The 25,622-nt window shown below is 33.6% G+C and overlaps 3 protein-coding genes across 10 annotated transcripts; 1 reads left to right on the forward strand and 2 right to left on the reverse strand.

The window, feature by feature from the left end:
* Positions 1-377: 377 nt before the first annotated feature.
* On the reverse strand, positions 378-6,519 carry LOC139840288 (U4/U6 small nuclear ribonucleoprotein PRP4-like protein). Of its 7 annotated transcripts, XR_011757334.1 has the most exons (7): positions 6,298-6,519; positions 5,097-5,224; positions 3,350-3,462; positions 3,145-3,230; positions 2,446-2,701; positions 1,082-1,126; positions 378-682 (listed from the first exon to the last, which is right to left on the reverse strand). XR_011757334.1 is itself a non-coding variant. In XM_071830549.1 (6 exons), the coding sequence occupies exons 3-4, from the start codon at positions 2,622-2,624 to the stop codon at positions 2,299-2,301; spliced, it is 231 nt and encodes a 76-aa protein (XP_071686650.1). In that variant the 5' UTR covers positions 2,625-3,462; positions 5,097-5,224; positions 6,298-6,519; the 3' UTR covers positions 378-682; positions 1,082-1,126. The 7 variants fall into 7 exon arrangements, 2 of the variants coding, with proteins under 2 accessions (XP_071686650.1, XP_071686651.1); XR_011757332.1 differs by having other exon boundaries at positions 2,446-3,230; XR_011757333.1 differs by having other exon boundaries at positions 3,145-3,462.
* Positions 6,520-7,665: 1,146 nt separating this feature from the next.
* Positions 7,666-11,987, forward strand: LOC139840289 (uncharacterized). Its single transcript, XM_071830551.1, has 9 exons — positions 7,666-8,173; positions 8,407-8,547; positions 9,171-9,551; positions 10,211-10,315; positions 10,650-10,790; positions 10,900-11,103; positions 11,181-11,273; positions 11,359-11,470; positions 11,573-11,987. The coding sequence occupies exons 1-9, from the start codon at positions 7,691-7,693 to the stop codon at positions 11,614-11,616; spliced, it is 1,704 nt and encodes a 567-aa protein (XP_071686652.1). The 5' UTR covers positions 7,666-7,690; the 3' UTR covers positions 11,617-11,987.
* A 1,188-nt stretch (positions 11,988-13,175) lies between these two features.
* LOC139844039 (uncharacterized) lies at positions 13,176-15,095 on the reverse strand. 2 transcript variants are annotated; one of them, XM_071834243.1, is made up of 2 exons: positions 14,345-14,376; positions 13,176-13,718 (listed from the first exon to the last, which is right to left on the reverse strand). In XM_071834243.1, exon 2 carries the CDS (start codon positions 13,660-13,662, stop codon positions 13,279-13,281), a length of 384 nt encoding a protein of 127 aa, XP_071690344.1. In that variant the 5' UTR covers positions 13,663-13,718; positions 14,345-14,376; the 3' UTR covers positions 13,176-13,278. The 2 variants fall into 2 exon arrangements, with proteins under 2 accessions (XP_071690344.1, XP_071690343.1); XM_071834242.1 differs by lacking the exon at positions 14,345-14,376 and adding an exon at positions 14,767-15,095 and having other exon boundaries at positions 13,177-13,718.
* Between the last annotated feature and the right edge of the window lie 10,527 nt (positions 15,096-25,622).

Genomic DNA, 25,622 nt, shown 5'->3' on the forward strand with positions numbered 1-25,622 from the left:
AAAATACAAAAATTACAAGACTCTGAAAGATGAGTAAAAAAATCGTTACTTTAATTCATCAAGTAGTCTAATATTTCATTTATCTTACATTTATCATTGAGACAAAACATCAAACACCTAGTGTGCAACATCTTATAAATGGAAAATCATTCATCATGTACACAAAACTACACTCGTATTGAAATTTTTTACTAATTACTAGAAAGATCATGTAAGAACTATATCAACTCTCGGTTCTATGAATTGATTTTAAGTATCTAATTTTACAAATGAAGATCACTTGATTCATAAAACAAGAGACTTAGCTAAATTCTTAATTCATAAAAAAAAAAAAAAAAAAAAAAAAAAAAAAAAAAAAAAAAAAAAAAACAAGAGACTTAGCTAAATTCCTAATTCATAAAACAAAGAAGAGACCTAATTCATAAAACAAGAAGAAACCTATTAGAATTCATCCATTTGTTCTTCGATAAACTTCGCTACTTTTCAATTGATTAACAGAACCACCGAACAATCAAATGACGATTTTCTTCGAAACAATCACAATGATAATCAGAAGTCTTCTTTTACGCTCAGATTCTAAAATTACAGTTCAAATCGATGGAACCTTCGTCGTCTCGGAATCATGATTTTGAAGCTTTCTATTTGAGTCCGTAACGTGAAATCAAAATCGTGTTATAAGGATCTGAGATTGGATAAGATATCAGTTAAAGGAGATGAACTGAAGAACGTATGAACTGAACCCTAACTGCAGTCTTTTATTTCCTTTTCTTTTATTGCTAAGGAAAATTAAATTATGAAAATGACCAAAATACCCTTCCGCGTTTTTTAGTATAAAATTGGAATTTCTAAAATGTGAGGCCCCATATTCACTTATCCAGTTTGTACCTCATTTAGTGCTTATCTATAGATTGGTCCACTATATATATATATATATATATATATATATATATATATATATATATATATATATATATATATATATATATATATATATATATATATATATATATATATATATATTAACAATTTCTCCCAAAAAAACTACAAAAATGGCAAACAAAAATGTGAATCAATTACTCACCCGTCACTGCCCGAGACAACTCTATAACTGCAAACTTAACAGGGCCTGAAAAAATAAAAAACAACGAACATCAAGGGACCCAATTTAGCTAAATGAATGAATTGATCAAATTCGGAAACGTCAGATTGTAAACTATCAAAAATTCAACATCGCTTAGTTGAATTTAATGTAAACTATGAGTATTACTTTTTAAACAAACCTTAGATTTGGGTTTAACATCATCCTCCTTAAAAGGACCAGACCTCTAAATACACCAAATCCAACAATTTTTGAATACTTAATCCCCTTCAATACCGTAACTCATATATTCACCAATACAAAAAAAAAAAAAAAAAAAAAAAAAAAAAAAAAAATCCAGCTTGTGTAAAAAAAAAAAGACAAACTTGTTCTTAATGGATCATTATCATTTTTGAAGTCAAACATAAGTAAACGGATAGTTCGCATTATTGTTAGCATGTAAACAATAAAAATGTATAGTGCATATTGCTTCAAACATTAAGAATTAGAGCCATCAACTAACCCTATATTATTTTATATGTTTCAATCTATTCACTTCTATACCAACATACCAAAAAGGTAAGATGAATTTGGTGCTCACTAAACAAACCTAATCTGCTTCAGTATTTTTGTGTGAACAACTTCATGCTGTTTCACCAACAAATATATCAAATGGGTTGTAATGTCCACGATTAAATGAGTTGAAAATGCTACCTATAGCTACACAAAAAGTAAGTTGAAGCGTATTGTATCCACAATATGCAGAGTATAGAAGATGTAACTCCAGTAGTCTTCGTGGCAAAGATCCATTCACAATTTGGTTCTTTATTTGCAGATAGTTTAAAAAGTTGACCAATAATGTTACATTTGCTACTTTTTCAAACACAATGTCACATATATAAGTTTAATCGAACCATAGTAAATGCATCAACGTTTAAAGTTGGCCAATTTACAGTAAACACAATTACATGTACACCTTGTTCAGAAAGACAAAATAGTGAAGTTACCAATGAGAAAAGTATTTGTGCAGTATAGTGTTTTCAAAATGTACCTAAAGTTCACTTAATATCATAAAAATATAGTGATATGTATTATTAATGTAATTATATTACGTGTGGTAAAAATATCTTTGTATCACATATTTATTTGATAAAATAATATTGATAATACTAATAATGAGTAAAAGTTGTATTATTTTCTAATAATACTAAGAAACCGACCTATTTGGACCCAAATCCTTCTTGAGCCGACCCAACCGAAATCCTTCTTGAGCTGACCCAACAAATATACTAAATCATATCCAATAAAAAAAAAAAATTCCACTTGCCAATGCATATGTAAATGCATTCAAAGTAAAGGAAACGTACCAGGTAGCAAGAAACTTGCCATCGCACGAAAACGAACACCCTAAAAGAGGTCGATCATCACCAATCTCACTACAATCTAACCCAAAAGTATTAACATTCTCTAACGCCCAATTAACCTCAACATCCATATCCTCATCAGAAGCATCCCTCTTTCTCCTAGCCATGCCCATTTGACCCATTTGACAGGTTACCAACCCACCATTTAACCCGAAAGACCCGTTTAAGCGTTTATAACTAATGTGTTAAATATAAAAATCTGCAAATACACTTAGCACGACATGATCAGATGCAAAGCAAAAATAAATAAATAAATAAATAAAAATAAAAATCTCAACTGAAAACATTAGATGTTACGGAGTATCAGTTAGGTGAACCTTGGTTCAATGCATATATAAAGTTATGGAACACTTGGAAAATAAATAAACATACCACAAATTCACAACTGATTCATCCAGTTGTTGAGCCTCACTAATTAAATGATCAAATTGAATTTCATTTAAAATAGGTTTCAGATCAACTGAAACAACATCGCGATCATGAAGACCTAAAACCGAACCTTGCTGACTAAAATCAGACAACGATTTCATACACATTACTCCATAAAACTGATTATGGAGTAAAACCATAAAACTAAATTATTCAGTAAGTGCATAATCCGGTTGAAAAGAAGTAAACATTTTAACCATAAATATGTTGTACCTTCATCGTTTGTAGTCACGCCTCTAACACAATGTGCAAATGCAGAACTCTAAATAGCAATCGAATGTAAATAAACAACAAATTGACTTGTTGTTACCGCCACATGAAAGAGCATTTATCAAACAAAAAGAGACAACATAGTTGATCCATAATAAATGACAACAACATGAATTACAAATGAAATTATAAGTAAATAAAGAATTACCATTCTGAATAGGTGGGGTAGTTGTAATGTTTTCAGCAGTTCCATAAGTGACATACATCTATCCAAAATCACCATTCAATCTCATTTCGTTTATTCAATTGTTCATTAACAACCTGCACATCCCAATCGACATTTCATATCAATCGATAAAATAAGATGCCACCCGCTTTCAATCCAAAGTACCTTCATCATCACATAAACGTAAAATAGATTACATGCATATAGATGCCCATAAAAAGGATTGTACACATCTTAAATATATGTGAAAATATTAAAAGTGGTACTATTCTAACTGAAGGATAATACATCAAAGGAAGTAGAGTGGTCAATGCCAATATCAGTAGCATATGTTTGGATATGGGTAAGTCAGGCCAGCAGCTTGTCACAATGACAATATGAGTTAACTGGGATGAAATTCAAAAGTTCATTGCTATTAAGTAATCTGCCTCTTAAATATATGGGATGTGCACCTATTATGTAAAACCGTAAGTAACACTCAATTTGAAATTGTTAACTGGTTTTGAAAATTGATAGATTCCAAAATAGATGAGAATTATGTTATCAAAAATATACATATGTTTTAGTCTGCAAATCCTCAATTTTATTTACGCCATCCCAATAGCAATATCAAATTCCATTTTTAATTGTGACAAATAATATCATAGTAAATCAATAATCACTAATATCATAGTAAATCACTAATCATTTTGCAAACTGAAACATCTACAGTTTTATAAGGTAAAAAAAGAGTTATGGTTTTGCAGACTAAAAAAAGAAATTCAGTTTGGACTTTGACTTTTCAGATTGACTTTTAAAAGTCAAATATGTCAACCCATAACCTCTGCTTATGAACATACCAGCACTGCACGTTGCACTTTCTATTGATCATACTCCTAATAAACATATTATGACCCATATTGATCTACCTAACAATTTCAGTCCACATACAAAAGGACAACTTAACAGCCCTTAAAACCCAACAAATGCAACCCATTTTAAAAGGACCACTTAACAACCCATGAAACCCAACAAATGCAACCCTTAAAACTAAGAAAATTTTGACAACTAATCCTTGAAAAAATCAACCAATGACCCGTTTAAATTTAGTGTATATTGTTCAATAACAATAATACAAATTTTAACTATATGAAAAGTCGGACAAAATTTTTACAAATTTAGAAAAACAGTACACATACTTTGGAGCAGTTCCATATCAGTTCCTTTTGACCGATTTGCAGTATGCTTCACAAAGTACATCACATGCATGTATATCACTTACACATGAAAAATGAACAACTACTATATTTAAACTATCTTTGTGACATGTAACTATTTTGACCCGCTTACCAAAACCCATTGCCTGCCCATTTCTCCACTTACAAAATGATAAAGCATTATAAGTAGTAAAGTTAGTATATGATCAGTAAAAAAATAATCCATATGATTTAGTAAAGCAAGCGTAATATGAATATTAGATGATCCATACATAAAAGCAATAATTTCATCATTTTAGCTCCAAAATGGTTTTAAACTTGGTTGATAGTTTGGTACCATAATTTCAAATATCACATGCTTGCTAGAACCAAAAAGAACATAATTGACGAAGACTTAATAAAGAAAGACTGTGAGCTTTTAGTAAGTATACAAAACCTAAAATTATTACGTATATAAATAATGGTAAATCACTAAACATACTACAATATCATATTTTAGTATATGTTTGTGATATATTTAACTAAAAACTCACCTCATTGTTGACCATATTACGGCATTCTTTGAACCGGGCATATGCAAGTTGATAGTTTCTCAAAGTATGAAGGCTACCATATCAAATCAAAACTCATATCAAAACCGGACACTCAAACCGATCAAAATCTGCATATCACGTATTTGCAATATCTATGTCAAACGAAAAAAAAAACATCAAAATTTACCATTTAGTAGAAGATTATCAATGATCTTTGAGTATAAGATTACCAGAGGATCCTTAACGATTCTGATTTAAATTTTGTAAGTAATATAAGACACTACCAACCTAAAACAATTTTAATTTCTTACCAAAATAAGTCACCACAATAAACCTCAAAGGAACGTACACAACGTCGGAATGAGATTAAACGATGTAGTTCAAAACAATCAATAGATGAAGTATATATATAATATATTTAGAAGCAAATTTAATAGAAATATAATCAGATGCATATGCAATAATTATGTAAAACTAAAAAGCATAGTTTGTCGCATACAATACACATACATATACTCATTCAAGCTTTTAATAGTACCGGTCTTAAAAATCATATGCAGATGTCATGTAAGATATAACAACCCCCTAGCTTTTCGTTATCAAATTCCCTTTTCAAGCTGCTAATGGTGCTCCTAAGCAAATGTAAAACTACAGAATAAAGGATCATACAACACTATAGCAGATGTGCCAAATGTGCGGGATTAGGCCGACTTGAGACACTTTTTTCCAAATATATAAAACCATTGATGAATTATGTAATCCTCTGATTCAGGAATTTCCTAGTCTGGCAGATATAGTTGTTTTAACATCATTTGACCCAAGAAAATTGGATTATGAGAAGTCATTCGACATAGTTAAATCCAGTTGAAACCAACAAATCATCATAATGCTATATGAAGATGAAGACGTAGATTTAGGGTTAAATTCGGTTAATTATTACTTCCCACAAACCCTAGTATTTACAAACTCACAACACAGTCATAAGTAATAAAGATTATATAACCCAGATACATATAGAATTAAACCCTAATTTAGAACTGACCACAAAAAAGCCTGAGGAAAAAAGCTCAATTGAAGAACAGTTTTCAAAGAAGAAAACATATGTTACTACATCAAAGGCAAAGATAGAGACTTAAATTGATGACCATCAAAGCAGTAAAAGGGAGAAAAAAAATATCAATAGTATTTTGAAAGCACTTACAGTAAAATAACAGGATGTCGGGTGTTGGTGATGATGATTATGGAGGAGGATGATGATGATGACTGATGATATTGACGATGATGATGGCGGTCGATGATCACGATGAGGCGATGATATGTTCCCGGATGATGATGAGGATGATGATGAATGGGTTGACTTTATTGTTTCAGGTGTTTGATATGTATAGTGTGATATAGGGAAGAAGATACCAGGGGAAGGGGAAAAAAAGGCTACAGGTAAACAGTGAATTTAAGGTTAGGTAAAATTACGCTAATTTAATTAGTAGTATATAGTGTAATGGTATTTTGGTCTTTTTGCTCTATTAGATATTTCTAGAACACACTTTTAACTACAGCTTACAGACTCTTCACTTCACCCTCGTCAATTTCTAAAAGACAAAATTGTGTAGTAAGTAGTAGCTTACATGTGTTAGTAATAGTAATAGTGTATACATGTTAATTAATAGTATAAGTAGTATTAGGGTTTCATTAATTAGTGTTAGTTAATTAAAGTTGTATTTTAGTGATTAGGGTTTAGGATTTTGAGGATCTAAATAATATGAATGTTAAGATTATGCACGAATATGATTATGATTATAAACATGAATTGAAAGAAAGATTTAAAAGTTTTAAGATTTTGGATCATACCTTGTTAATGATGATGAAGATTAACAAGAAACAAGAAGAAAACTTGGTGATGAAGATCAAATAACCCAAATAATGAAGAACACGCTTGAAAATCTTGATGAACACGAAGAACAAGCTTGAAGATCTGAATACCACAAGAGTATTCATCAATAGTAATCAGCGGTATTTTCGTCATTTCACTTTTTTTTTATCTCCAACGATAAAAGAAACAACTTTCGTAAAAGAATCAACCCTTCAATGTTACCAAAAGATGTCGAAAAAAATTCTTTTTACAAAAAAATCAACTATTCTTCCTCAACGATAAAAGAGACAACTTTCATAAAAGGAACAACCCTTCAATGTTACCAAAAGATGTCGAAAAACATTTTTTTACAAAATAGATCAACTAACTATAAAAAAAAAGAACGCTAAAAGAAGCAACTTTCACAAAAGGAACAACTCTTCAATGTTAGATGTCGAAAAATTTCTTTTTATAAAATAGATCAAGACTTTTATTTTTAACTCGCATTTAAAACGGAGTCTCGACGCGAAGCGAGTGCTACACAACTTGTTTTACTCAAACCGAAATTCCTTTTAACTTGTGATTTTTGGCTTGATCGTACATTGATTATTTTGTTAAAATTAATTCCATCTTGACCATCTCCCAGATTGCCACGTACCCATCCACAATTTCATTTTGTTCAATTTAATCAATCAAAGTTCATTTCCCCCAAAATCATCCGTTTCCCTCCCCCAAATTCACCACCATGACAGACACACAACCACCGCCGGAGCAACCATCAACACCGTCGCAACCACAAAACCTATACATACACCCCCGCCGTGAACCATTCGAACACGGCCTAATTCCCTTACAAAAACTCATTTTCACCGACGGTTCACAAACCCTAACTTCCATTCGTGACAAATTACTTCAATCACATCCGCCAAATAACCGAATTAACTCTGTTATCATATCTGAAACCCTAACGATCTCACCGGAGCACGCACGCCTTGTAATTGATATAATTTCGTCCGTTCTTCATTCGGATTCCGATCCACTTGTTACCGCGAAAGCTGATGAGGTTGATTCCGTTGGTGTAAATGTATATGATCTGATTATATTTTTGTATATACAGTCGTACAAACGTTTGCTTCCTAAAGGTCATAAGGATTCTGCTGCTGTGGCTGATGTTTGGCCTTCTACTTCTGCTTTTGATGGATTTTTATCTGCTCTTACGCCTTTACAGGTCATTTAATATGTGTGTGTTTGTTGAAAGTTATTGAATTTATCACATTTGTATGATTCATTTGTATATTATCCATGAATTGATAAATAGGTACATTTATTTTTACAATTTGATTAGCCAAAATTGGTTAGACGTGCAAATTGTCTCAGTGTTGATGCTTACTAGTTACTCTTTTGTTTAAATACACAAATGTAATATTTATTTTACTTTATTCATTATATTGCAATGAGCAGCTTGTGCGCAGCAATAGTCGGAGGTCTATGCCATCACAAGCCAATGAAGAGGCCCATCAGTTATCTTACTTACAAAAGCATTTGGGCAACATAATCTCTCTTTTGGCTGACCCTCTCGAAGGTGAAGGGGAAGATTCACTGGTTTGTCAATCATTTACTTACTCTCCTAATTTTCATTAAAAAAAATTCTCTTTTTTAGCAAGTAGTTGTCTGATGTTTAAGGGTCTTTTAATACGGTGTCTTTTGTTTTTTGGTCTGCAGACCTTATTATGTCTTATGTGTGCACGCTCGCATACATTTTACTGCAGACATAAGATAAAATAATGTATTATTCTGTCTGCAATCTCGCAGACTTAGATTAAGTTATTTTGCAGACATAAAAACAAATGTGTCGTTTGTTTTTTGGTCTGCAGACCTTATTATGTCTTACGTCTGCCCACTCGTAGACGTTTTTACTGCAGACTGTTTGTTTTTCTGAAGACATAAGATAAAATAATGTATTATTCCGTCTGCAATCTCGTAGACTTAGAAATGTGCTTTTAAGTGCTGCAGACAAGATTAAGTTATTTTGCAGACATAAATACAAACAATCTTCAGTATTCATTATTCAGTATTCATTATTCAGTATTCAACATACAGACCTTTAGACCGCATATTCTTTACAGACATGGTCCGCAGATCTTCAGAAAAAAACATCTTAAAAAAAAAACACCACCTAGTAAAGATTCACTGCGAAGTTTTGATGTTTGATTCAAATTTTGCAGGTTTTGACAATGGAGAAGTTTGAGCATCTTGGATTTTTGATCTACTTTGGTGAAAATGGATTGGAGAAAGCTCCATTGAGTCAAAATGCACCATTTTTTGCAAATTCAGATCCTGATATGCCTGCTGCACCTGTTCCTGCATCTCAAGTTCATGATTGGATTTTACAAAATATTTCTGATGCATTGGATCGAATCTCTGATAAAGTTTCTGCAAAAGAGAATGGTCAAACTAGTCCTTCTTCTGATCAGGATGTTTTAATGACTGATGCCTCTCCTAGTTTTAAGGCATCTACTAGCGCCAAGGGGCCCAGTTATATAGAGGGGATTTCTAAACAATCATATGTAAAGCAAGCCAGTGAACTTCAAGGATCATTTGTAAAGGTTAGTTTTGTTTTATCTTATGCGTTGCATATGCACTCTTTAGAGATTTTCTTAAAAAAAATGCAGAGTTCATAATGCACTATAACATATTTCTTTTTTTGTTTGGAATTTTAGAAGAATACTGTAGTATCTATGAATTATGAATATGAATTCATGAATTATTCTATAACTTGTCCTTTTGCATGGTGGCATTTCCTGTTTTTGCTGAAAGTAGAGTTTGGTTTATTGGGTCGTTAGCGATAGATAAGAATCAATATACAGTTTTTATTCTTGTAAAGAATAAACAAAGATTTTGTGAGCAATGGAAGATATTTAGCAACAAAAAATTAAACTTGAAGTGTTGAATTAAATATTAATTGTATTGTATTATAAAATCTGAAGATCAAGTTAATACAATTATTTTCATACCAACCTAAAATGAATTAAAATATTCAGGTTTCAAATATATGTAGCATGGCATCCACAAGTAATTTTTCTCCCTTCGATTTACTATTTGCTTCTAGACATCTAGACCTATTGATATGTTCTTGTTTACTTTTCTATCTAGTTATTTAGATGCCAAACATACAAAGGAATCAAAGTAGGCCGAGATGTGAGTTTATCAATGGTCAAAAGATCTGAATGAGAGTACTTGTTTACGTTATTTTGATTATGTGCAGGTTATAAATTGTCATGAATCTGTGATTTATGTCTTAGCTCCTTTGAAATTCGCCACCATATATGGATGCTCTGATGCTACTATAGTTCTAGGTGCTGTTGGAAAGGTATGATTAAAAACCAAGAATCGTATATTGTTTGTCAAAAATCCAAAAATAAATATAATAAAATTTAATCTTACACCTCACCCTAATTTCTTCTATTATTGAATAAAATTTTCTTAAACCTGGTTACTATAAAATGTCATGGATGCCCTCTATAAAGCTTTCAGATTTCATTAATTAAAAAGTTGAAAATGTTTTTCTTACAATTTCATGCATATTGTCAAAAATTTCTTCGTCTCCAACTATCACAATATATTATATCATTGATTGTATCTATTAGTGTTTAGTATAATATAATATATATATGAATGCTGCTAATGTTTTTATCATGTTTCAGGCTGTAAGAATCGAACACTGTGAGAGGGTTCATGTGATTTCGGCTGCAAAGCGAATATGCATTGCTAATTGTCGTGAATGTTTATTCTTTTTGGGTGTAAACCAACAACCCCTTATTGTTGGTGACAACCATAAGCTCCAGGTATTTCTTATGAAAACTCCACTCCGACCCAATTTTACAAAAAAACATGTTTTTCAACTAATAACCATTCTAGAAAAACGTCTTTTTTACTAATAACCTTGTGGTGCAGATCGCACCGTATAATACATATTACCCACAATTGGAGGAACACATGAAACAAGTAGGTATCGAAACTACTCCAAACAGATGGGGTGAGCCTGTTGCATTGGGTCTAATTGATCCACACGATTCACATTCTCATCCAGCTGGCGTATCCGATTGTCAAGCTGAAACCGCTACTCACTTAGACCCTGATCACTTTACAAACTTCTTGGTATGCTCAATTTTGTGTATCGTGTATTTAAGTCGTGTTATCTACATATTGTTTGATAATGGTTTTGTTTGTTACAGATTCCTAACTGGTTAGAAGGTGACTCATCTGGGTCCACAAAAGATAATCCGTTTCAACTTCCTGATATCTACTTGTCATGTCAGCGACGAAATGTATGTTCTTAATTTTACTTTTTTACTATTTTTTTAATCATTTTCTTGCTCCTTAAGTTTTTTTTTTTTTTTTTTTTATTTACAGGAGAATAATTTATTTGAGGTTAAGCAGATGCTGAGAGAAGCACCGTTGGAAGATATTAGAAAAAAGGAATTGTCGAGTGCACTTCATGCTTACTTTAAAGACTGGTTATATGGTACTCATTATTTAAATGTGAATCCAACAATTGGTTAATTTATTTACTAAAAAGTAGTACAGAACGCATGTTAATCTATTCTATATTATAAACTTTTTGCAGCCTCAGGTAACATTAGACAACTATATTGCCTGCAAGGTGAGTAGCAATTTGAAGTATAGTTGCAATCAAGTAAAGGATATAAAACTCTCAATGAAGGAAAGTTATTATTGCCATTTACGTTGGTGCTGCAACAAGTTCAGAAATTTGAGTTGCAGTTTCATATGTAATGTTTTGCTAACTCTTTGGCCCTCTTGATGAATAGAATAAAAACGTTAATGTTTTGACTTGTTTAGAGTTTTCAAGGTTTGGTCTGTGTTCAAAACATATATCTTCATTCGTTTCAAGGTGAGCTGCTGTCTGAGTTTTGTGGTAGTAAATAAATGTGAGCAGCTTATGCATATTAGTAGTATATCAGGTAGGCAAGTTGCCATAATGTCTTGTTTTGTGAACAAAAGCAATAATATCATGTTGATTAATTATACATTCATTGCATACCACTCGTCTTGTCTTATAAAGATTCATTTGTCCCTTCGTATAATGTTTAAAGTTTTAGTAGGTACTATATTACTCCGTATTAGGAAAATGCTATAACCATAGCTCTTAGGACAATGGTTAAGCCTTCCATATCTTCAAAAAATTTCATTATAGAACTTAATTGTTTCATGAATAACTGAGCCTATGAATATAAGTACAGAAAAATACATTATAATATGGAAAATTAGCACTTTGCGATTAATATTTAACCATTGTCCTATTGGTGGCTCCTAATGGTGACACTCCTTCGTCCCCAGCACTCACCGCCACATCAGCGTTTCCTTCTCAAGATTAATTTCCTTCTCAAGATTAATCCAGGACTAAACACTACTAACAGTGACATACTTCCTCAAATAAATTATATTAATTAATTATTGTGTGTACAAATTTTAGAACACCATGTACAAGTAAAAAAATGCTATCTTCCGTCCACAAATATCTCGTAGAAGGGCTGAAGCAGAGACGAGGAGGGCGGCTAGCTGGGCGGCCGCCTGGGCGCCACTGCAGTAGCGCCCTCCTGGGCGATGGGGTGGGTGGGAGTGGAGACACCACTGATGGGAGCGCCTTAAGGGCTATAGGGCTATGATTAGCATTGTCCATATTATTATATGGTAGTCAAAACAAATCTTTTCCTTGGTCATGGGTTCTTAAAGACAACATGCTTTTAACATGATATATTAGTTGTGAATGGTAAATCTACTTTAGAAATGGCTACCTGATAATACTGCAAGATGTGAATATTTGATTATTGGCAAATTTACAAAGTATAAACAGTTTTTGTAAGGTTGACAATCTTTATACTAAGGTATTATATGGAAATAAACAAAGTATAAAGGTTTATAAGAATCATATACTTGATTTCTAAAGTTATCAATCTTTTTTTGAAAGTTATATACAAAATTTAAATTTTGTAAAAGCTTAAAAGAACGTTAGGCAAAAGCTTGGATTCAAGAAAGACTTGAGAAATCTATAATCCTACCTTGAAAAAAATCATAAGGTGGACTACAGAAACATCACAAGATCTCTAAAAAATGCTTTTGCCAAACTTGGTTGATACTATAAAACCTTCTGCAAAAATTCTCATTGTTAATTAAAATTTCTAGCAAAATCACATACAAAAGTTCATGAAATACCATACAAAAAGAGTCCATCAGAATTTTAGTATTACGACCCGACCCGACCCGACCCGACCCAAAACTGAAACCAAAAATTCCTCGGCTTCTCAACACCAACTAGCTGCAAACTTCACACACACTAACACCGACTTCAGCTGCCCTTCGTGGCTTGTTTTTCCGCCTGCTTCCATTATGTCTAAATCCCACATTTTTGGTTAAATCGTTATCGTTTTTTGTGGGTCCCACACCATTTTCATCTTTCATCATTTCCACATTTTCTTCTGTCTGTAAAGACGGCTTCTTTCTTTTGTTTTCACTCTCTAATGAAGCTTCAAGTTTTATTTCTTCATCTTCATTGCTCTTTCCATGTTCATTTTCTTCTTTTTGAGCTTTTGTTGGTCTTCCTCTTCGTTTAACGGGCAACCTTTCTTCTTCCCCACTTCCATCCTCATGATGAACGATAGCTGAACTTTTCTTTGTTTTACTCTTACCTCTACCCATTGTTGAAATTCAAATACTCAAATAATGTCAAATTCCTTAAAAAATTGCTGTTGTATCTGCAAGAAACATGTAGAAAATCACATATATAGAATGCTAGTTAAGTTCCTTATTGCATTTTCACAATCACAAGCATATATGCTTCCTAAAAATCGCAAGATGAGCAGGTTGGGTGACAAATTGAAACAGATTTGGGTTATGGGTCACTTTTAAAACCCATTTGACCCGTCCTGTCCATCTGACCAGTTTCTCAGCCCGAATCAGTACGCGTGACCTTGGATCACATATTGCAAAATAGTGAAAGCACAACCAAAGTGATGATGTACATATGAGATTACATTCTGATTAACTTTTCATTTTAATTGCATGATTTAATTTGATATAGTAACAAATACAATATACACATGCAAGTCGAATCATTTTTATGGTATTCATCATGATGGCCAAACCAAGTACCCTTCTTATTTATGTTGAAGTAGAACAACAATCATAAACACTAAATTTACTTCTTTGAATCAAGAAATAGTAAAAACTTTGTACTTCATTTTAAGAGTGCAAATCTTGATGTTATTCAAAGTCTTACCCGTAGTCAAAACAACTACTAGTGGCTATAGGGTTATTGCCTTTAACAGGAATCAGAAATTTAAGGTGAACAAATTATTAAAAACTGGAGTATATTCTATACCTCTTAATCAAAAAGTCAACATCTGATTAATGCAAAATCATTTTCTTCGCTTTGGTATTGATGAGAGTGTTGATTGTTACCTTAAACAGTATGAAGTTAATTAAAACAAAAAACCTTTTTAAGATAAAAAGCTTAACAAATCTATCTTGCATCATAGTAAAGTACCAAGTTTGAATTTTTTTTTTTTTTTCAAGTCAAAATTAAACATTTATGGCTTTCATTCAATACCCACATAACGTATAAAGATTTACATAACAGAACTGGATTGAACCTACTTTTATCACATAAAACAACACTAATCAAAATGATTTGATACCCAGATAATAACAAGCATCAATACCAATAAAGTTTGAATCTTTAACTAATCTAACAACATAACATAACATGAAAGTGAGATAAAAAAAAAAAAAAAAAAGGCATACCAAATGAAGCTGAAGTGACAAGAAACAGCCACTACTGAAGCTTTCAACAAACACCCATTTCTGAAATAATGATTAATTAATTTTTATTAAATAAATCAACGAATACCCATGAAAAGATTATGGCTTTGATATGACGATTTTTTTTAAGTAAATGAAATGAATGGTATGTGATAAGTTATGTAGAGTCAAAGATCAGATTTTTCGATCTGAAAAATGAAAAAAATAATAAATCAGATTATAAAATATTGGAAAAGGATTAAAGATTTAGGGAAATGAATAAAGGGTTGGAGAGGGTTTTAATCTGACATTGAGGATTTGAAAGAGAGATGAAGCAAAGAGAGACAGGAGACAAACGAAAGAAAGAAGAAATTGTGGGGGCATAGTACAAAAATATGTTTACTACTCTACTACTCCGTATAAGCTTGAATGGGAGATGAATATTTCTAAACTAATATCACCTCCCAATCTTTGATAAATACCGAGTATATTTTATAAGTACAGTAGTATATAAGTGCAGTTTTTAATGGGCAGATGCTAGTAACTTGAGAATACAAATTAAGTACAGACATAATAAAATATTTTTTTGAAAGACAAATATTATTACTTCCTCCGTCCATATTAATAGTCCAGTATTCTATTTTGGAATGTCTCAAATTAATAGTCCACTTTCATAAATAGATAAGAATATTAAGTTAAAGTTCTATTATACTCTTAATATATGTGGATAGAATTAAAAGAGAAAGAAAAAGTAAGAGTAAAACTGGAAAGTTAACAGAAAGTACAATACTTTTATGACATTTTCTTAAACTGTGTTTTTTGTCAGTGGACTATTAATATGGGACGGATGGAGTAATATAGAAAAGAGAATACAGATACAAGAGGGCATTTGAGAATATGCCACCAACTATCAAAACTACAATCTATCTAATAGCAACAGTGTGACAGATTGCTACAATTTGAAGAGCTTGAAATAGAAAACACACTGCAATTTTGTATATTTAGCCATGGTCATCGAACGATTTTGGGTTGAGAAGCCATTGATTTCAATCTAGTGATGTTTTCCTCGAACGTTTTGAGATCCACTCGAAGGACTTAATGTGTATTTCATTTAGAATCGTTGGTCCGTTACCACTTTTTCCACGAAAAAAACAATTATCTCTATTTTATCAAATTAGATAGCCACTTACCCATTTGACGCCTTGCCATAAATTTGAAGCAAAGCCCGAGTTGTTTTTTTTTTTGAAAGATCAAACTTTATTATAACTTAAAATTGTTACAATTGGGCCGACGGCCAAAAACTCGAGAAAAAACATATAACACGAAACTATTACAGTTACATATATTGCTAAAGTCTACCAATCTATGAAGAAAACTCGAGTGATATGAACAGGGAAAAACCCTCAACTCACAAAATCATCCTAGGTTTTCCCTCACTTGAAAAACAAGCCACAAAATCATCCTAGGTTTTCCCTCACTTGAAAAACAAGCTGGACCGAATTATCAATACAGTGCTAATCAATTTTAGCGACAAAGTAATGAAAAACCGGTTCATTTAGGTAATTACCAAAGGATTCAATTGTGAGAGAGGATGAAAAAACCCTGTTAGTTAACCGATTCCTTCTTTCCTTGGTAGGTTCACATCGTATATCAAGGGGATTGTTAACCAATTTAACCAATCTAAATTACCATTAGATAATCTCGAGGAGATCCATTCGAAAGATTTGGATTGTATCTCGGAAACAATTTTCGCAATGCAGGATCTTGACTTATTAAAAACGTGATCGTTTCTATTTTTCCAAATGAAGTAGGTTGTAGTCCAGACAACCGCTTGCCAAATTTGGTAGTCGGTGCTAGTTTTTATCTTCGCATTACTTCCACTTGCTAACTCACGGGAAAAATTGCTAACTCAAAGCCCGAGTTGTGCTTTCCTAGAACATTTCATCCACACTGGAAAAAGTATTACCACCCAAATTTCACCATCGAGATACTCGAGTCCATACATCTTTAGCGAAAGGGCAATGTAATAATGTATGATCCACCGCCTCAACATCATTGTCACATATCGAGCACCGTATCGATCCGAGATCAATATCCTGTTTGTCTAGCTCAACTTTAATTGGAATCCGCCGAAGTCTAGATCTCCATATATTTGTGGAAGGATACGATTTCGAAGAGTTTCGTGTGTATTACCGGTTGCTTGCAATCTGTCTTCTTGGAGTATTTTTTCATCAATCAATTTAGTTAGAACCTGAGTCGAAAACACTCCATTGCTATGCAATTTCCAGCGCCATGAATCATCATTTTTTCCACCAAACCTGAAGGACGAGATTAAAGCCATAAGATCATCATATTCTGTTTTTGTCCTTCATGTTCGCAATCGGATCCAATCCCAAGAAGCATTCCACGTATCACCTTCAATCTCCAGCCGATCCATTAACATAACATGTTTGTTTGCTTCTAGTCGGAATAATCTATTATACTTGTTACAAAGAATTTGATTGTCAAGCCACGGATCCTTTCAAAAGATAGTATCATCACCCCGACCAATATGCTTTTCAAACGAGTTAGTAAACGAAATATTCAATGAATTAATTTGATTGCCAATAACCCGAATTCCATTCCAAACAGAGGATTTATTCGAATTGTTTGCCTCTTCTTCACCCAAACCCTCGCCCCGCTCATAAATACTTCTAATGATGTCCACCCAAAACGCATTTTTTCGATTCGAAAACGCCACCACCACTTACCCATTAATGCAAGATTTTTTTTGCCTTGAGAGTACCTATATTTAAACAACACCCCCCCCCCCCCGGGGGCCCGTGTATGGTAAAAGTAAAGAATCCCATTTAACCCATGATATTTTTGAATTATCTCCTGACCAGCTATAACGACCCTTATTTTTCTATTCTATATTTTTCCAATATTAGATGCCCAAACAATATAATTAAAACTATATGATTAAACTTTAATCAACAATTGATAAATGTTAAGAGTTATAAAAACATATAAATTAACTTTGTGTAATAATTGACAAGTTAATAAAAGATGAAAATGATAAGCTAATTAACTTTCGTGAACAAAATGTAATACTCTAAAACGTGTTGCATTCAAACAATTAAACTAGAACATTTAAAGAACCATTTTAACCAAACCAAACTATAGGGTCTAAAACGAAAAAGTTCCACCGTCTTCCTCCTAACCCTAGTCGTGGCCTAAGGAGGGCAAAAAGACCCTTTTGCCCTTGTAAAAATCGGCCATAATCACCACCATAAACATAACCCTAAAGTTTAACTTTTGCTCCAAGTATTCCCATTATATCCCTAGGTCTAGATTCTTCCAATTACAACTATAAAAGGAGGTGAAGGCTAGCTCATTTTCATCATTCATCACATCTACAATCATCTCAAAAACCCTCTCCCTCTCTTGGGATTTTCGGCCAAGGCACACCACCATCACCACTTCAAAGTTTTGGTTATTTGCTTCTAGTTTTCGGGTTAATCTTCAAGCGTGTTCTTCGTGTTCATCAAGATCTTCAAGGTGTTCTTGATTTTTCGAGTGCTTTGATCTTCATCTTCATGTGATATTCATCTTTTCTTTGTTAATCTTCATCCATCTTCAAGGTATAAAAACTATAAACCTAACTATTTAATTTGTTCATTCAATTCTTGTTTTGATTCATGTTTTGTTCTTGATCCATATTAATCATGTTTAATTAACCTAAACATTATATATATATATATATATATATATATATATATATATATATATATATATATATATATATATATATATATATATGCAATCGACATACATATATACATATACATGTATCGAAAAAAATATATAAATATAATGTTTGATCTTTAAACCCTAATTAAGTGGAACATTATTATGTTATGATCTTGTTAACGATAAAATGTTATACATATACACGCATGCTAATATACATACATATACTTATATATATATATAGATATATATATATATATACATATATATATATATATATATATATATATATATATATATATATATATATATATATATATATATATATATATATATATACATGGTCGATTTTTTTTTTAAAAAAGGGATTTTGTTGAATCTTAAAAACCCTAAAAGATTTATCAAAGATTTGTTAATGGTTAAAAACCCTAAAACAAATATATATATATTTGTTTCCCTTTTTAACCATTAACAAATCTTTGATAAATCTTTTAGGGTTTTTAAGATTCAACAAAATCCCTTTTTTTTAAAAAAAAAAATCGACCATGTATACATATATATATATATAGATTTGTTTCCCTTTTTAACCATTAACAAATCTTTGATAAATCTTTTAGGGTTTTTAAGATATACATATAAAAAAATATTTTTATTATATATATATAAGTATATACGGATATATTTTAAAAAAGATATATATATAAACTATATATATACACATATACACACATATACATACACTACACTTATATAAACCCTAAATAATATTAAATACTACTAAACCCTAATCATTAATTAATTATTACTACTACACTAATTAATTAAAACCCTAATTTAAACGTACCTAATTAATACTACTTACTACTAAACCCTAATACTACTACTTGTACTACATACTACTATCTAACACATACACTTATACTACTACTAACACTTATAATATACTACTTATATTATAATACTTATATTATAAAATTATGACCTACGATTACAATAGTCATTCACGATAACGTGTGATTACTCGAACTCAATGCTACTTAAGGCCTGGGGTGATCCTTGGTACCATTATGGGACGCTTGTGGATCTCGAATGCCAAGACTTAGATTCTGGTCAAGAGATCCTGGGCTAACCGGTAACAACAGATCATTCAAGTGATTCGGCGGTGGCATAGATGTTTGGGTATGGTGCACAATATCAAACCCGACTATAGTAATCATACACTCACTAAGTGAACAACACCTAGTCACATACACACTTAATAAGTGGTGGACTTATTTCAACAGTAACTTACTAAACATAGAAACTTACTAAAAATGGAAAACTTACTAAGGATGGGAACATAGTAAAACAAACTACACTTAAACACTTGCATACTTAAACTTAAACTTGGGTAAACAATTAACTACTCTTAAATGGCATTAGGTTGACTTTCTGCTCACGTTCATCCAACTCTTCTTATTCGAGGAATAACAAACTCTTCTCCTACTTACTAAGGTGAACTTCATAGCCCCACTTATTATTGTGCACAACTTATTTAACTTACTGGGGTGAGACACATGCTTCTTTTAATATTTACAACTTAGACACAAGTACCAACTATTAAACTGTGCTATACCTGGCTATGTCCTGCAAGTCCCCACTGTGATATTTTAATTGCTTTTACATAACGCATTCTTAATTATTGGGGGTAGGCCTATCGGGAGTAACGTCCCCGATACATTTGACCAAGTCATTGTAATACTTAATAATGATTCAAACCAACAAGGACAGTACAACTTGTCATGGGGAAAACTTTGAAATTGTTTAGTCTAAATATCACAAACTTGGCACTTACTTTTAGATCCCTGCGAGACTACTTTTATAAATAAAAATCTTGTGGTCTAAACAACGGTCAACTATTTTGTTAAACCTATGAACTTCACTCAACCTTTTTGGTTGACACTTTAGCATGTTTTGTCTCAGGTTACAATTGATCAACTTGCTCTTATCTATGTGATGCTACTTGGACTCTAGGACTTGAAGAAAGAGTCACATTTATTATTTATGCATTTATTTACATTCTTGTAATTTCAATTCTTGTAACGACATTCTATTTTCTGCTGCGTACTCAATAAAGTTTGTTTTTATCATATAGTGTCGTTCTCATTATATAATATGTTAGTATTTTTGATATTAATGTCACATTCACCCAGGACCTAACTGGGGGTGTGATAGATTGGTATCAGAGCTTAACCAGGCTGTTATGGAGAACCAGGATTGCATCTTTATGTGTGCCTTACTTGCTAGCTAGGGTGCCTTAGCAATCTAAGAAACTATAACCTTTCCTGCCTTAGACTTAAAGCACTTAGGATTGCCTTATAATCTTAACAACTTTGCTTTAATAATCTTGGCTTAAAAATTCTAATCAAAGTCTCTTTCCTAATGTTAGGATGTCAAGCGTTAATCAACCAAACAAAACAACTCTCTTCAAACCATCTGAAGTAATGGCTCGCTTCAAACCTACCATCGAAGAAGATACTGGATACTCTTCAACTGCAAGACCAGTCTGAAGCCCTCTTTATGGTCCTGCCTCACCACCATTGAACTATAGTCCAAATACTCTTCAAGATTCACCAAAGTCTCCCGAATACTACCCGAACTCGAGAACTGAAGACAAGGGGAAATGTCCTGAGGAAACTGGTCCATCCAGGAAAAGAGCCCGATCACCTTTTTGTGATAATGATGCTAAGTATGAGATAATGAACTTGCGAAAGACTACCGAAAGGAACTTGGAAGGTTTGCTTCGCGACGTGGCGAGAGTTGAGGTTCGAATGGACGAGAAAGACCGAGAAGTTAAGAAACTGGTGGAAGAGAATGCTAAGCTGAGAAAAGAGTTGATGATACTGAGATATGAGGAAGAACGCAACACCCGCTGGGGAAAGCAGTCACTTGCTTATCTAAAGGAGGGTGTTGATTTCGAGATGAAGATGGAGAGAAATTGAGTTGATAAGCAGCTTGCTCTAAAGGAGTACAACAACAACACAGTCAACAGCCGTGTTACAACCTCTATGATAACCTCGAGTATCTCTATGAGAAACAAAAAGAGAAGAACGAGAAAATAGAGAAGTTTATGAGGGAGGCTGAGAAGAAGAAGTGAACCCGACATTCGTTTTGTTTTGTTTTTTCCATTCTTTTATTTCCTAATTATGTAAAGGCTTTGCCTAAGACTATTTCTATATTCAACTCGTGTAGTAAAAAGGCTTATTTAATGCCTCGTTTCTAATAATATAAAGTGTTTCATCTCTATCATGTTGATATCAATACTTTATCTTTATCATACTTGTAATTGCTCAAACTTATAACTTGTCAATTTATCAAACTTATGTTCACTTTTATGTAGTGAAGCATCATGGCTCGCACACCTACCGTTAACAACATTGTGTTAACTAATGAGCAATTTCAATAATTACTTGTTGCCGCCCAAGGCAACGTCCAACCTAATCATGCTAACAATCAACAAAAACCTTGTTCTTACAAGGACTTTATGAACTGCAACCCTCCCGCTTTCAAGGGAAGTGAAGAGGCCGTTGAACTAGTCCGATGGTTCGAAAAAATAGAGTCCATCTTCCGTGTCTGCAACTACGGGGACAATGAACGAGTTAAATATGCCACTAGTTCATTAGCTGGCAATGCTATAACTTGGTGGACCGCTCATGCTAAGTCTGTGGGAATCGATAATGCTAATGCAACCCCATGGGATGAGCTTAAAGGCATGATGGTTAATAATTTTTGTCCTAGAAGTCAAGTCCAAAAGCTTGAAGCCGAGTTCTGGGAACTCAAAGTTAAGGATACCGACATTGAAAGCTACACTAATCGTTTTCTTGAGCTTTCTACCTTGTGTCCCGAAATGTTTCCTACTGAGCCGAGAAAGATCGAAAGGTACATTGAAGGTCTCCCTGGGAATGTTCAGGGAAATGTTATCGCTACTGAGAAAGTTACCCTTGATGCCGTGATTCTCATGGCTCAAAATCTAATGATGGCCAAAAGAAGAAGAGCTTTGGCTAGTAAGCAAGTTGATACTAAGAGTAGTGATGGTAAAAGGAAATTTGAGCCATCTCAGGGTTCAAGCCAAAATATTGCTAAGAAGCCTGCTGATAGAACTAGGACCGGTTATATAGGGACTAAGCCCTATTGTGCTCGTTGTGAAAGGCACCACCCGGGGCGGTGCACTGCTACTTGTTCTTTATGTAAGAAAGTGGGACATGTAGCTAAGACTTGTAAGACTCCTCCGAAAGATAAAGCTGTTGTTCCTGCTAAAGCTCCTCCTACTTGTTACACCTGCGGAGAAAAGGGGCATATTAGTCCTCACTGCCCAAAGAAGAAAGATACCCCTGCTAATGGAGCCAATACCACCAATGCGAAGAGCCGTGCGTTTGTCATAACAGCTGAGGAAGCCCGTGAGGAAGATGAAGTCATTATGGGTACCTTTCTCGTCAATAATTGCTATGCAAATATTTTATTCGATACGGGTGCCGATAAGAGTTACGTGTCTAGTGAATTTTGTACCTTATTCACTGAGAGGCCACATCCCCTAGAAACTAAACGACTAGTAGAGGTAGCAAACGGAAAAGTTATGAAAGTTGATCACATCTATAAAAACTGTAATCTAAAACTAGCCGACCAAGAATTTAAGATTGACCTTTTGCCGGTCGAGTTAGCAAGTTTCGATGTCGTAGTCGGAATGGACTGGTTACGTCCATTACATGCTGCAATCTTGTGTTTCGATAAGACCGTTAACATTCCGTTGGGAAATGGAGAGACTCTCGTCATTCAAGGCGAAAAGAGTGGTTCCAAGCTCAACATCATTTCTTGCATCAAAACCCGTAAATACCTTATGAAAGGTTATCCCGCGATATTAGTCCATGTTAAGATAGTTGAATCAAAGGAAAAGCTTATTGATGACGCGCCGGTGGTTAGAGATTATCCCGAGGTATTTCATGAAGATCTTTCTGGTCTTCCACCTCCTCGACAAGTCAAATTTTAGATTGATTTATCTCCTGGTGCTGCTCCTGTTGCTAAAGCACCGTACCGTTTAGCACCTTCCGAAATGAAGGAACTTTCCAACCAACTCCAGGAACTATTTGATAAAGGTTTCATTCGTCCAAGCTCGTCCCCATGGAGAGCTCCTATTCTATTCGTTAAAAAGAAAGATGGTACGTTGAGGATGTGTATTAATCAACAAGCTTACTATCAAGAACCGCTATCCATTACCGCGTATTGATGATCTATTTGACCAACTTCAAGGGTCGAGTGTTTATTCAAAATTGATCTGAGGTCCGGTTATCACCAACTTAGGGTCAAGGAATCCGATATTCCTAAGACTGCTTTTCATACTCGTTATGGGCACTATGAATTTTGTGTCATGCCTTTTGGCTTAACTAATGCTCCTGCCGTGTTCATGGATCTTATGAATCGTGTCTACAAACCATATCTCGACAAATTTGTCATTATTTTCATTGACGACATCTTAATCTACTCAAAGAGTGAGAAAGAACATGAGCAGCATTTGCGCATGATTCTTGAACTCTTACGAAAGGAACAACTCTACGCTAAGTTTTCAAAGTGCGAATTTTGGCTCAAAACCGTACAATTCCTCGGACATGTTGTTGATAGTAACGGAATACATGTCGATCCAGCTAAGATTACTGCTATTCAAAACTGGGAGATACCAAGGACTGCGAAGCATATTTGTCAATTTTTGGGACTTTCCGGTTATTATCGGAGATTTATAAAAGATTTTTCCCTCCTTGCTAAACCCCTTACAAAGTTAACTCACAAAGGGAAGAAATTTGAGTGGTCCGAAGAACAAGAATCTACTTTCAAGATTCTGAAGGATAAATTGACCACAGCCCCGATTCTATCTTTACCTGAAGGCCCTGACGATTTTGTTGTTTACTGCGATGCCTCAAAGCAAGGCTTTGGTTGTGTTTTAATACAACGTGAAAAGGTTATTTCCTATGCATCTAGACAGTTGAAGAAACATGAGAAGAACTATACCACACATGACCTTGAATTAGGAGCCGTGGTATTTGCACTAAAGATGTGGAGACATTACCTCTATGGGGTTAGAATCACAGTGTATACCGATCATAAAAGTCTTCAGCATATCTTTGACCAGAAGCAATTAAACATGAGGCAAGGCGTTGGATTGAGTTATTAAATGACTACAATTGTGAACTTCGATATCATCATGGCAAGGCGAATGTAGTTGCTGATGCCCTTAGTCGAATGGACAATGTTAGACGTGTTCGTGCTCTAAACCTGAAAATCAAATCAAATCTTATATCACGAATCTGTGAAGCCCAACTGGAAGCTATTAAACCAACACTTATAGAAGGTGAAGGACCTATCGGTTTCGAGAACCAACTCCAAGTGAAAGCTAATGGTACACTGTACTTTGGTAACATAATTTGGATTCCTCGCTTCGGTAATCTCCGTGATCTAGTCTTGGACGAAGCTCATAAGACTAGGTACTCTATTCATCCCGGTTCCAGTAAGATGTATCACGATGTGAAGGAATTCTACTGGTGGCCTAACATGAAAGCCAACATTGCTACGTATGTTAGTAAGTGTCTCACTTGTTTGAAAGTCAAGGCCGAACATCAAAAGCCTTCTGGTCTGTTGACACAACCCGATATTTCGCAGTGGAAGTGGGAATGTATCACTATGGATTTCGTTACTAAGTTGCCTAAGACTTCAAACGGTAACGATACTATTTGGGTCATAGTTGATCCTCTTACTAAATCTGCACATTTCTTACCGATCAAGGAAACCGACAAGATAGAGAAATTATCACAACTCTATATTAAAGAAATTGTCTCACGTCATGGAGTTCCTATCTCAATTATTTCTGATCGTGACAGTCGATTCGTTTCTAGATTCTAGAAAACTTTGCAATCTGCTCTTGGAACTCAACTCGACATGAGTACAGCCTATCATCCGCAAACTGATGGTCAAAGTGAACGAACTATTCAAACAATGGAAGATATGCTACGTGCTTGTGCAATCGATTTCGGCAAAGGATGGGATAGACATCTACCTTTAGCTGAATTTTCCTACAATAACAGTTATCACTCTAGCATTAAAGC

This window comes from Rutidosis leptorrhynchoides, chromosome 4 (genome assembly GCF_046630445.1).
Source record: "Rutidosis leptorrhynchoides isolate AG116_Rl617_1_P2 chromosome 4, CSIRO_AGI_Rlap_v1, whole genome shotgun sequence".
In the NCBI taxonomy this organism is placed as follows: Eukaryota; Viridiplantae; Streptophyta; class Magnoliopsida; order Asterales; family Asteraceae; genus Rutidosis; species Rutidosis leptorrhynchoides.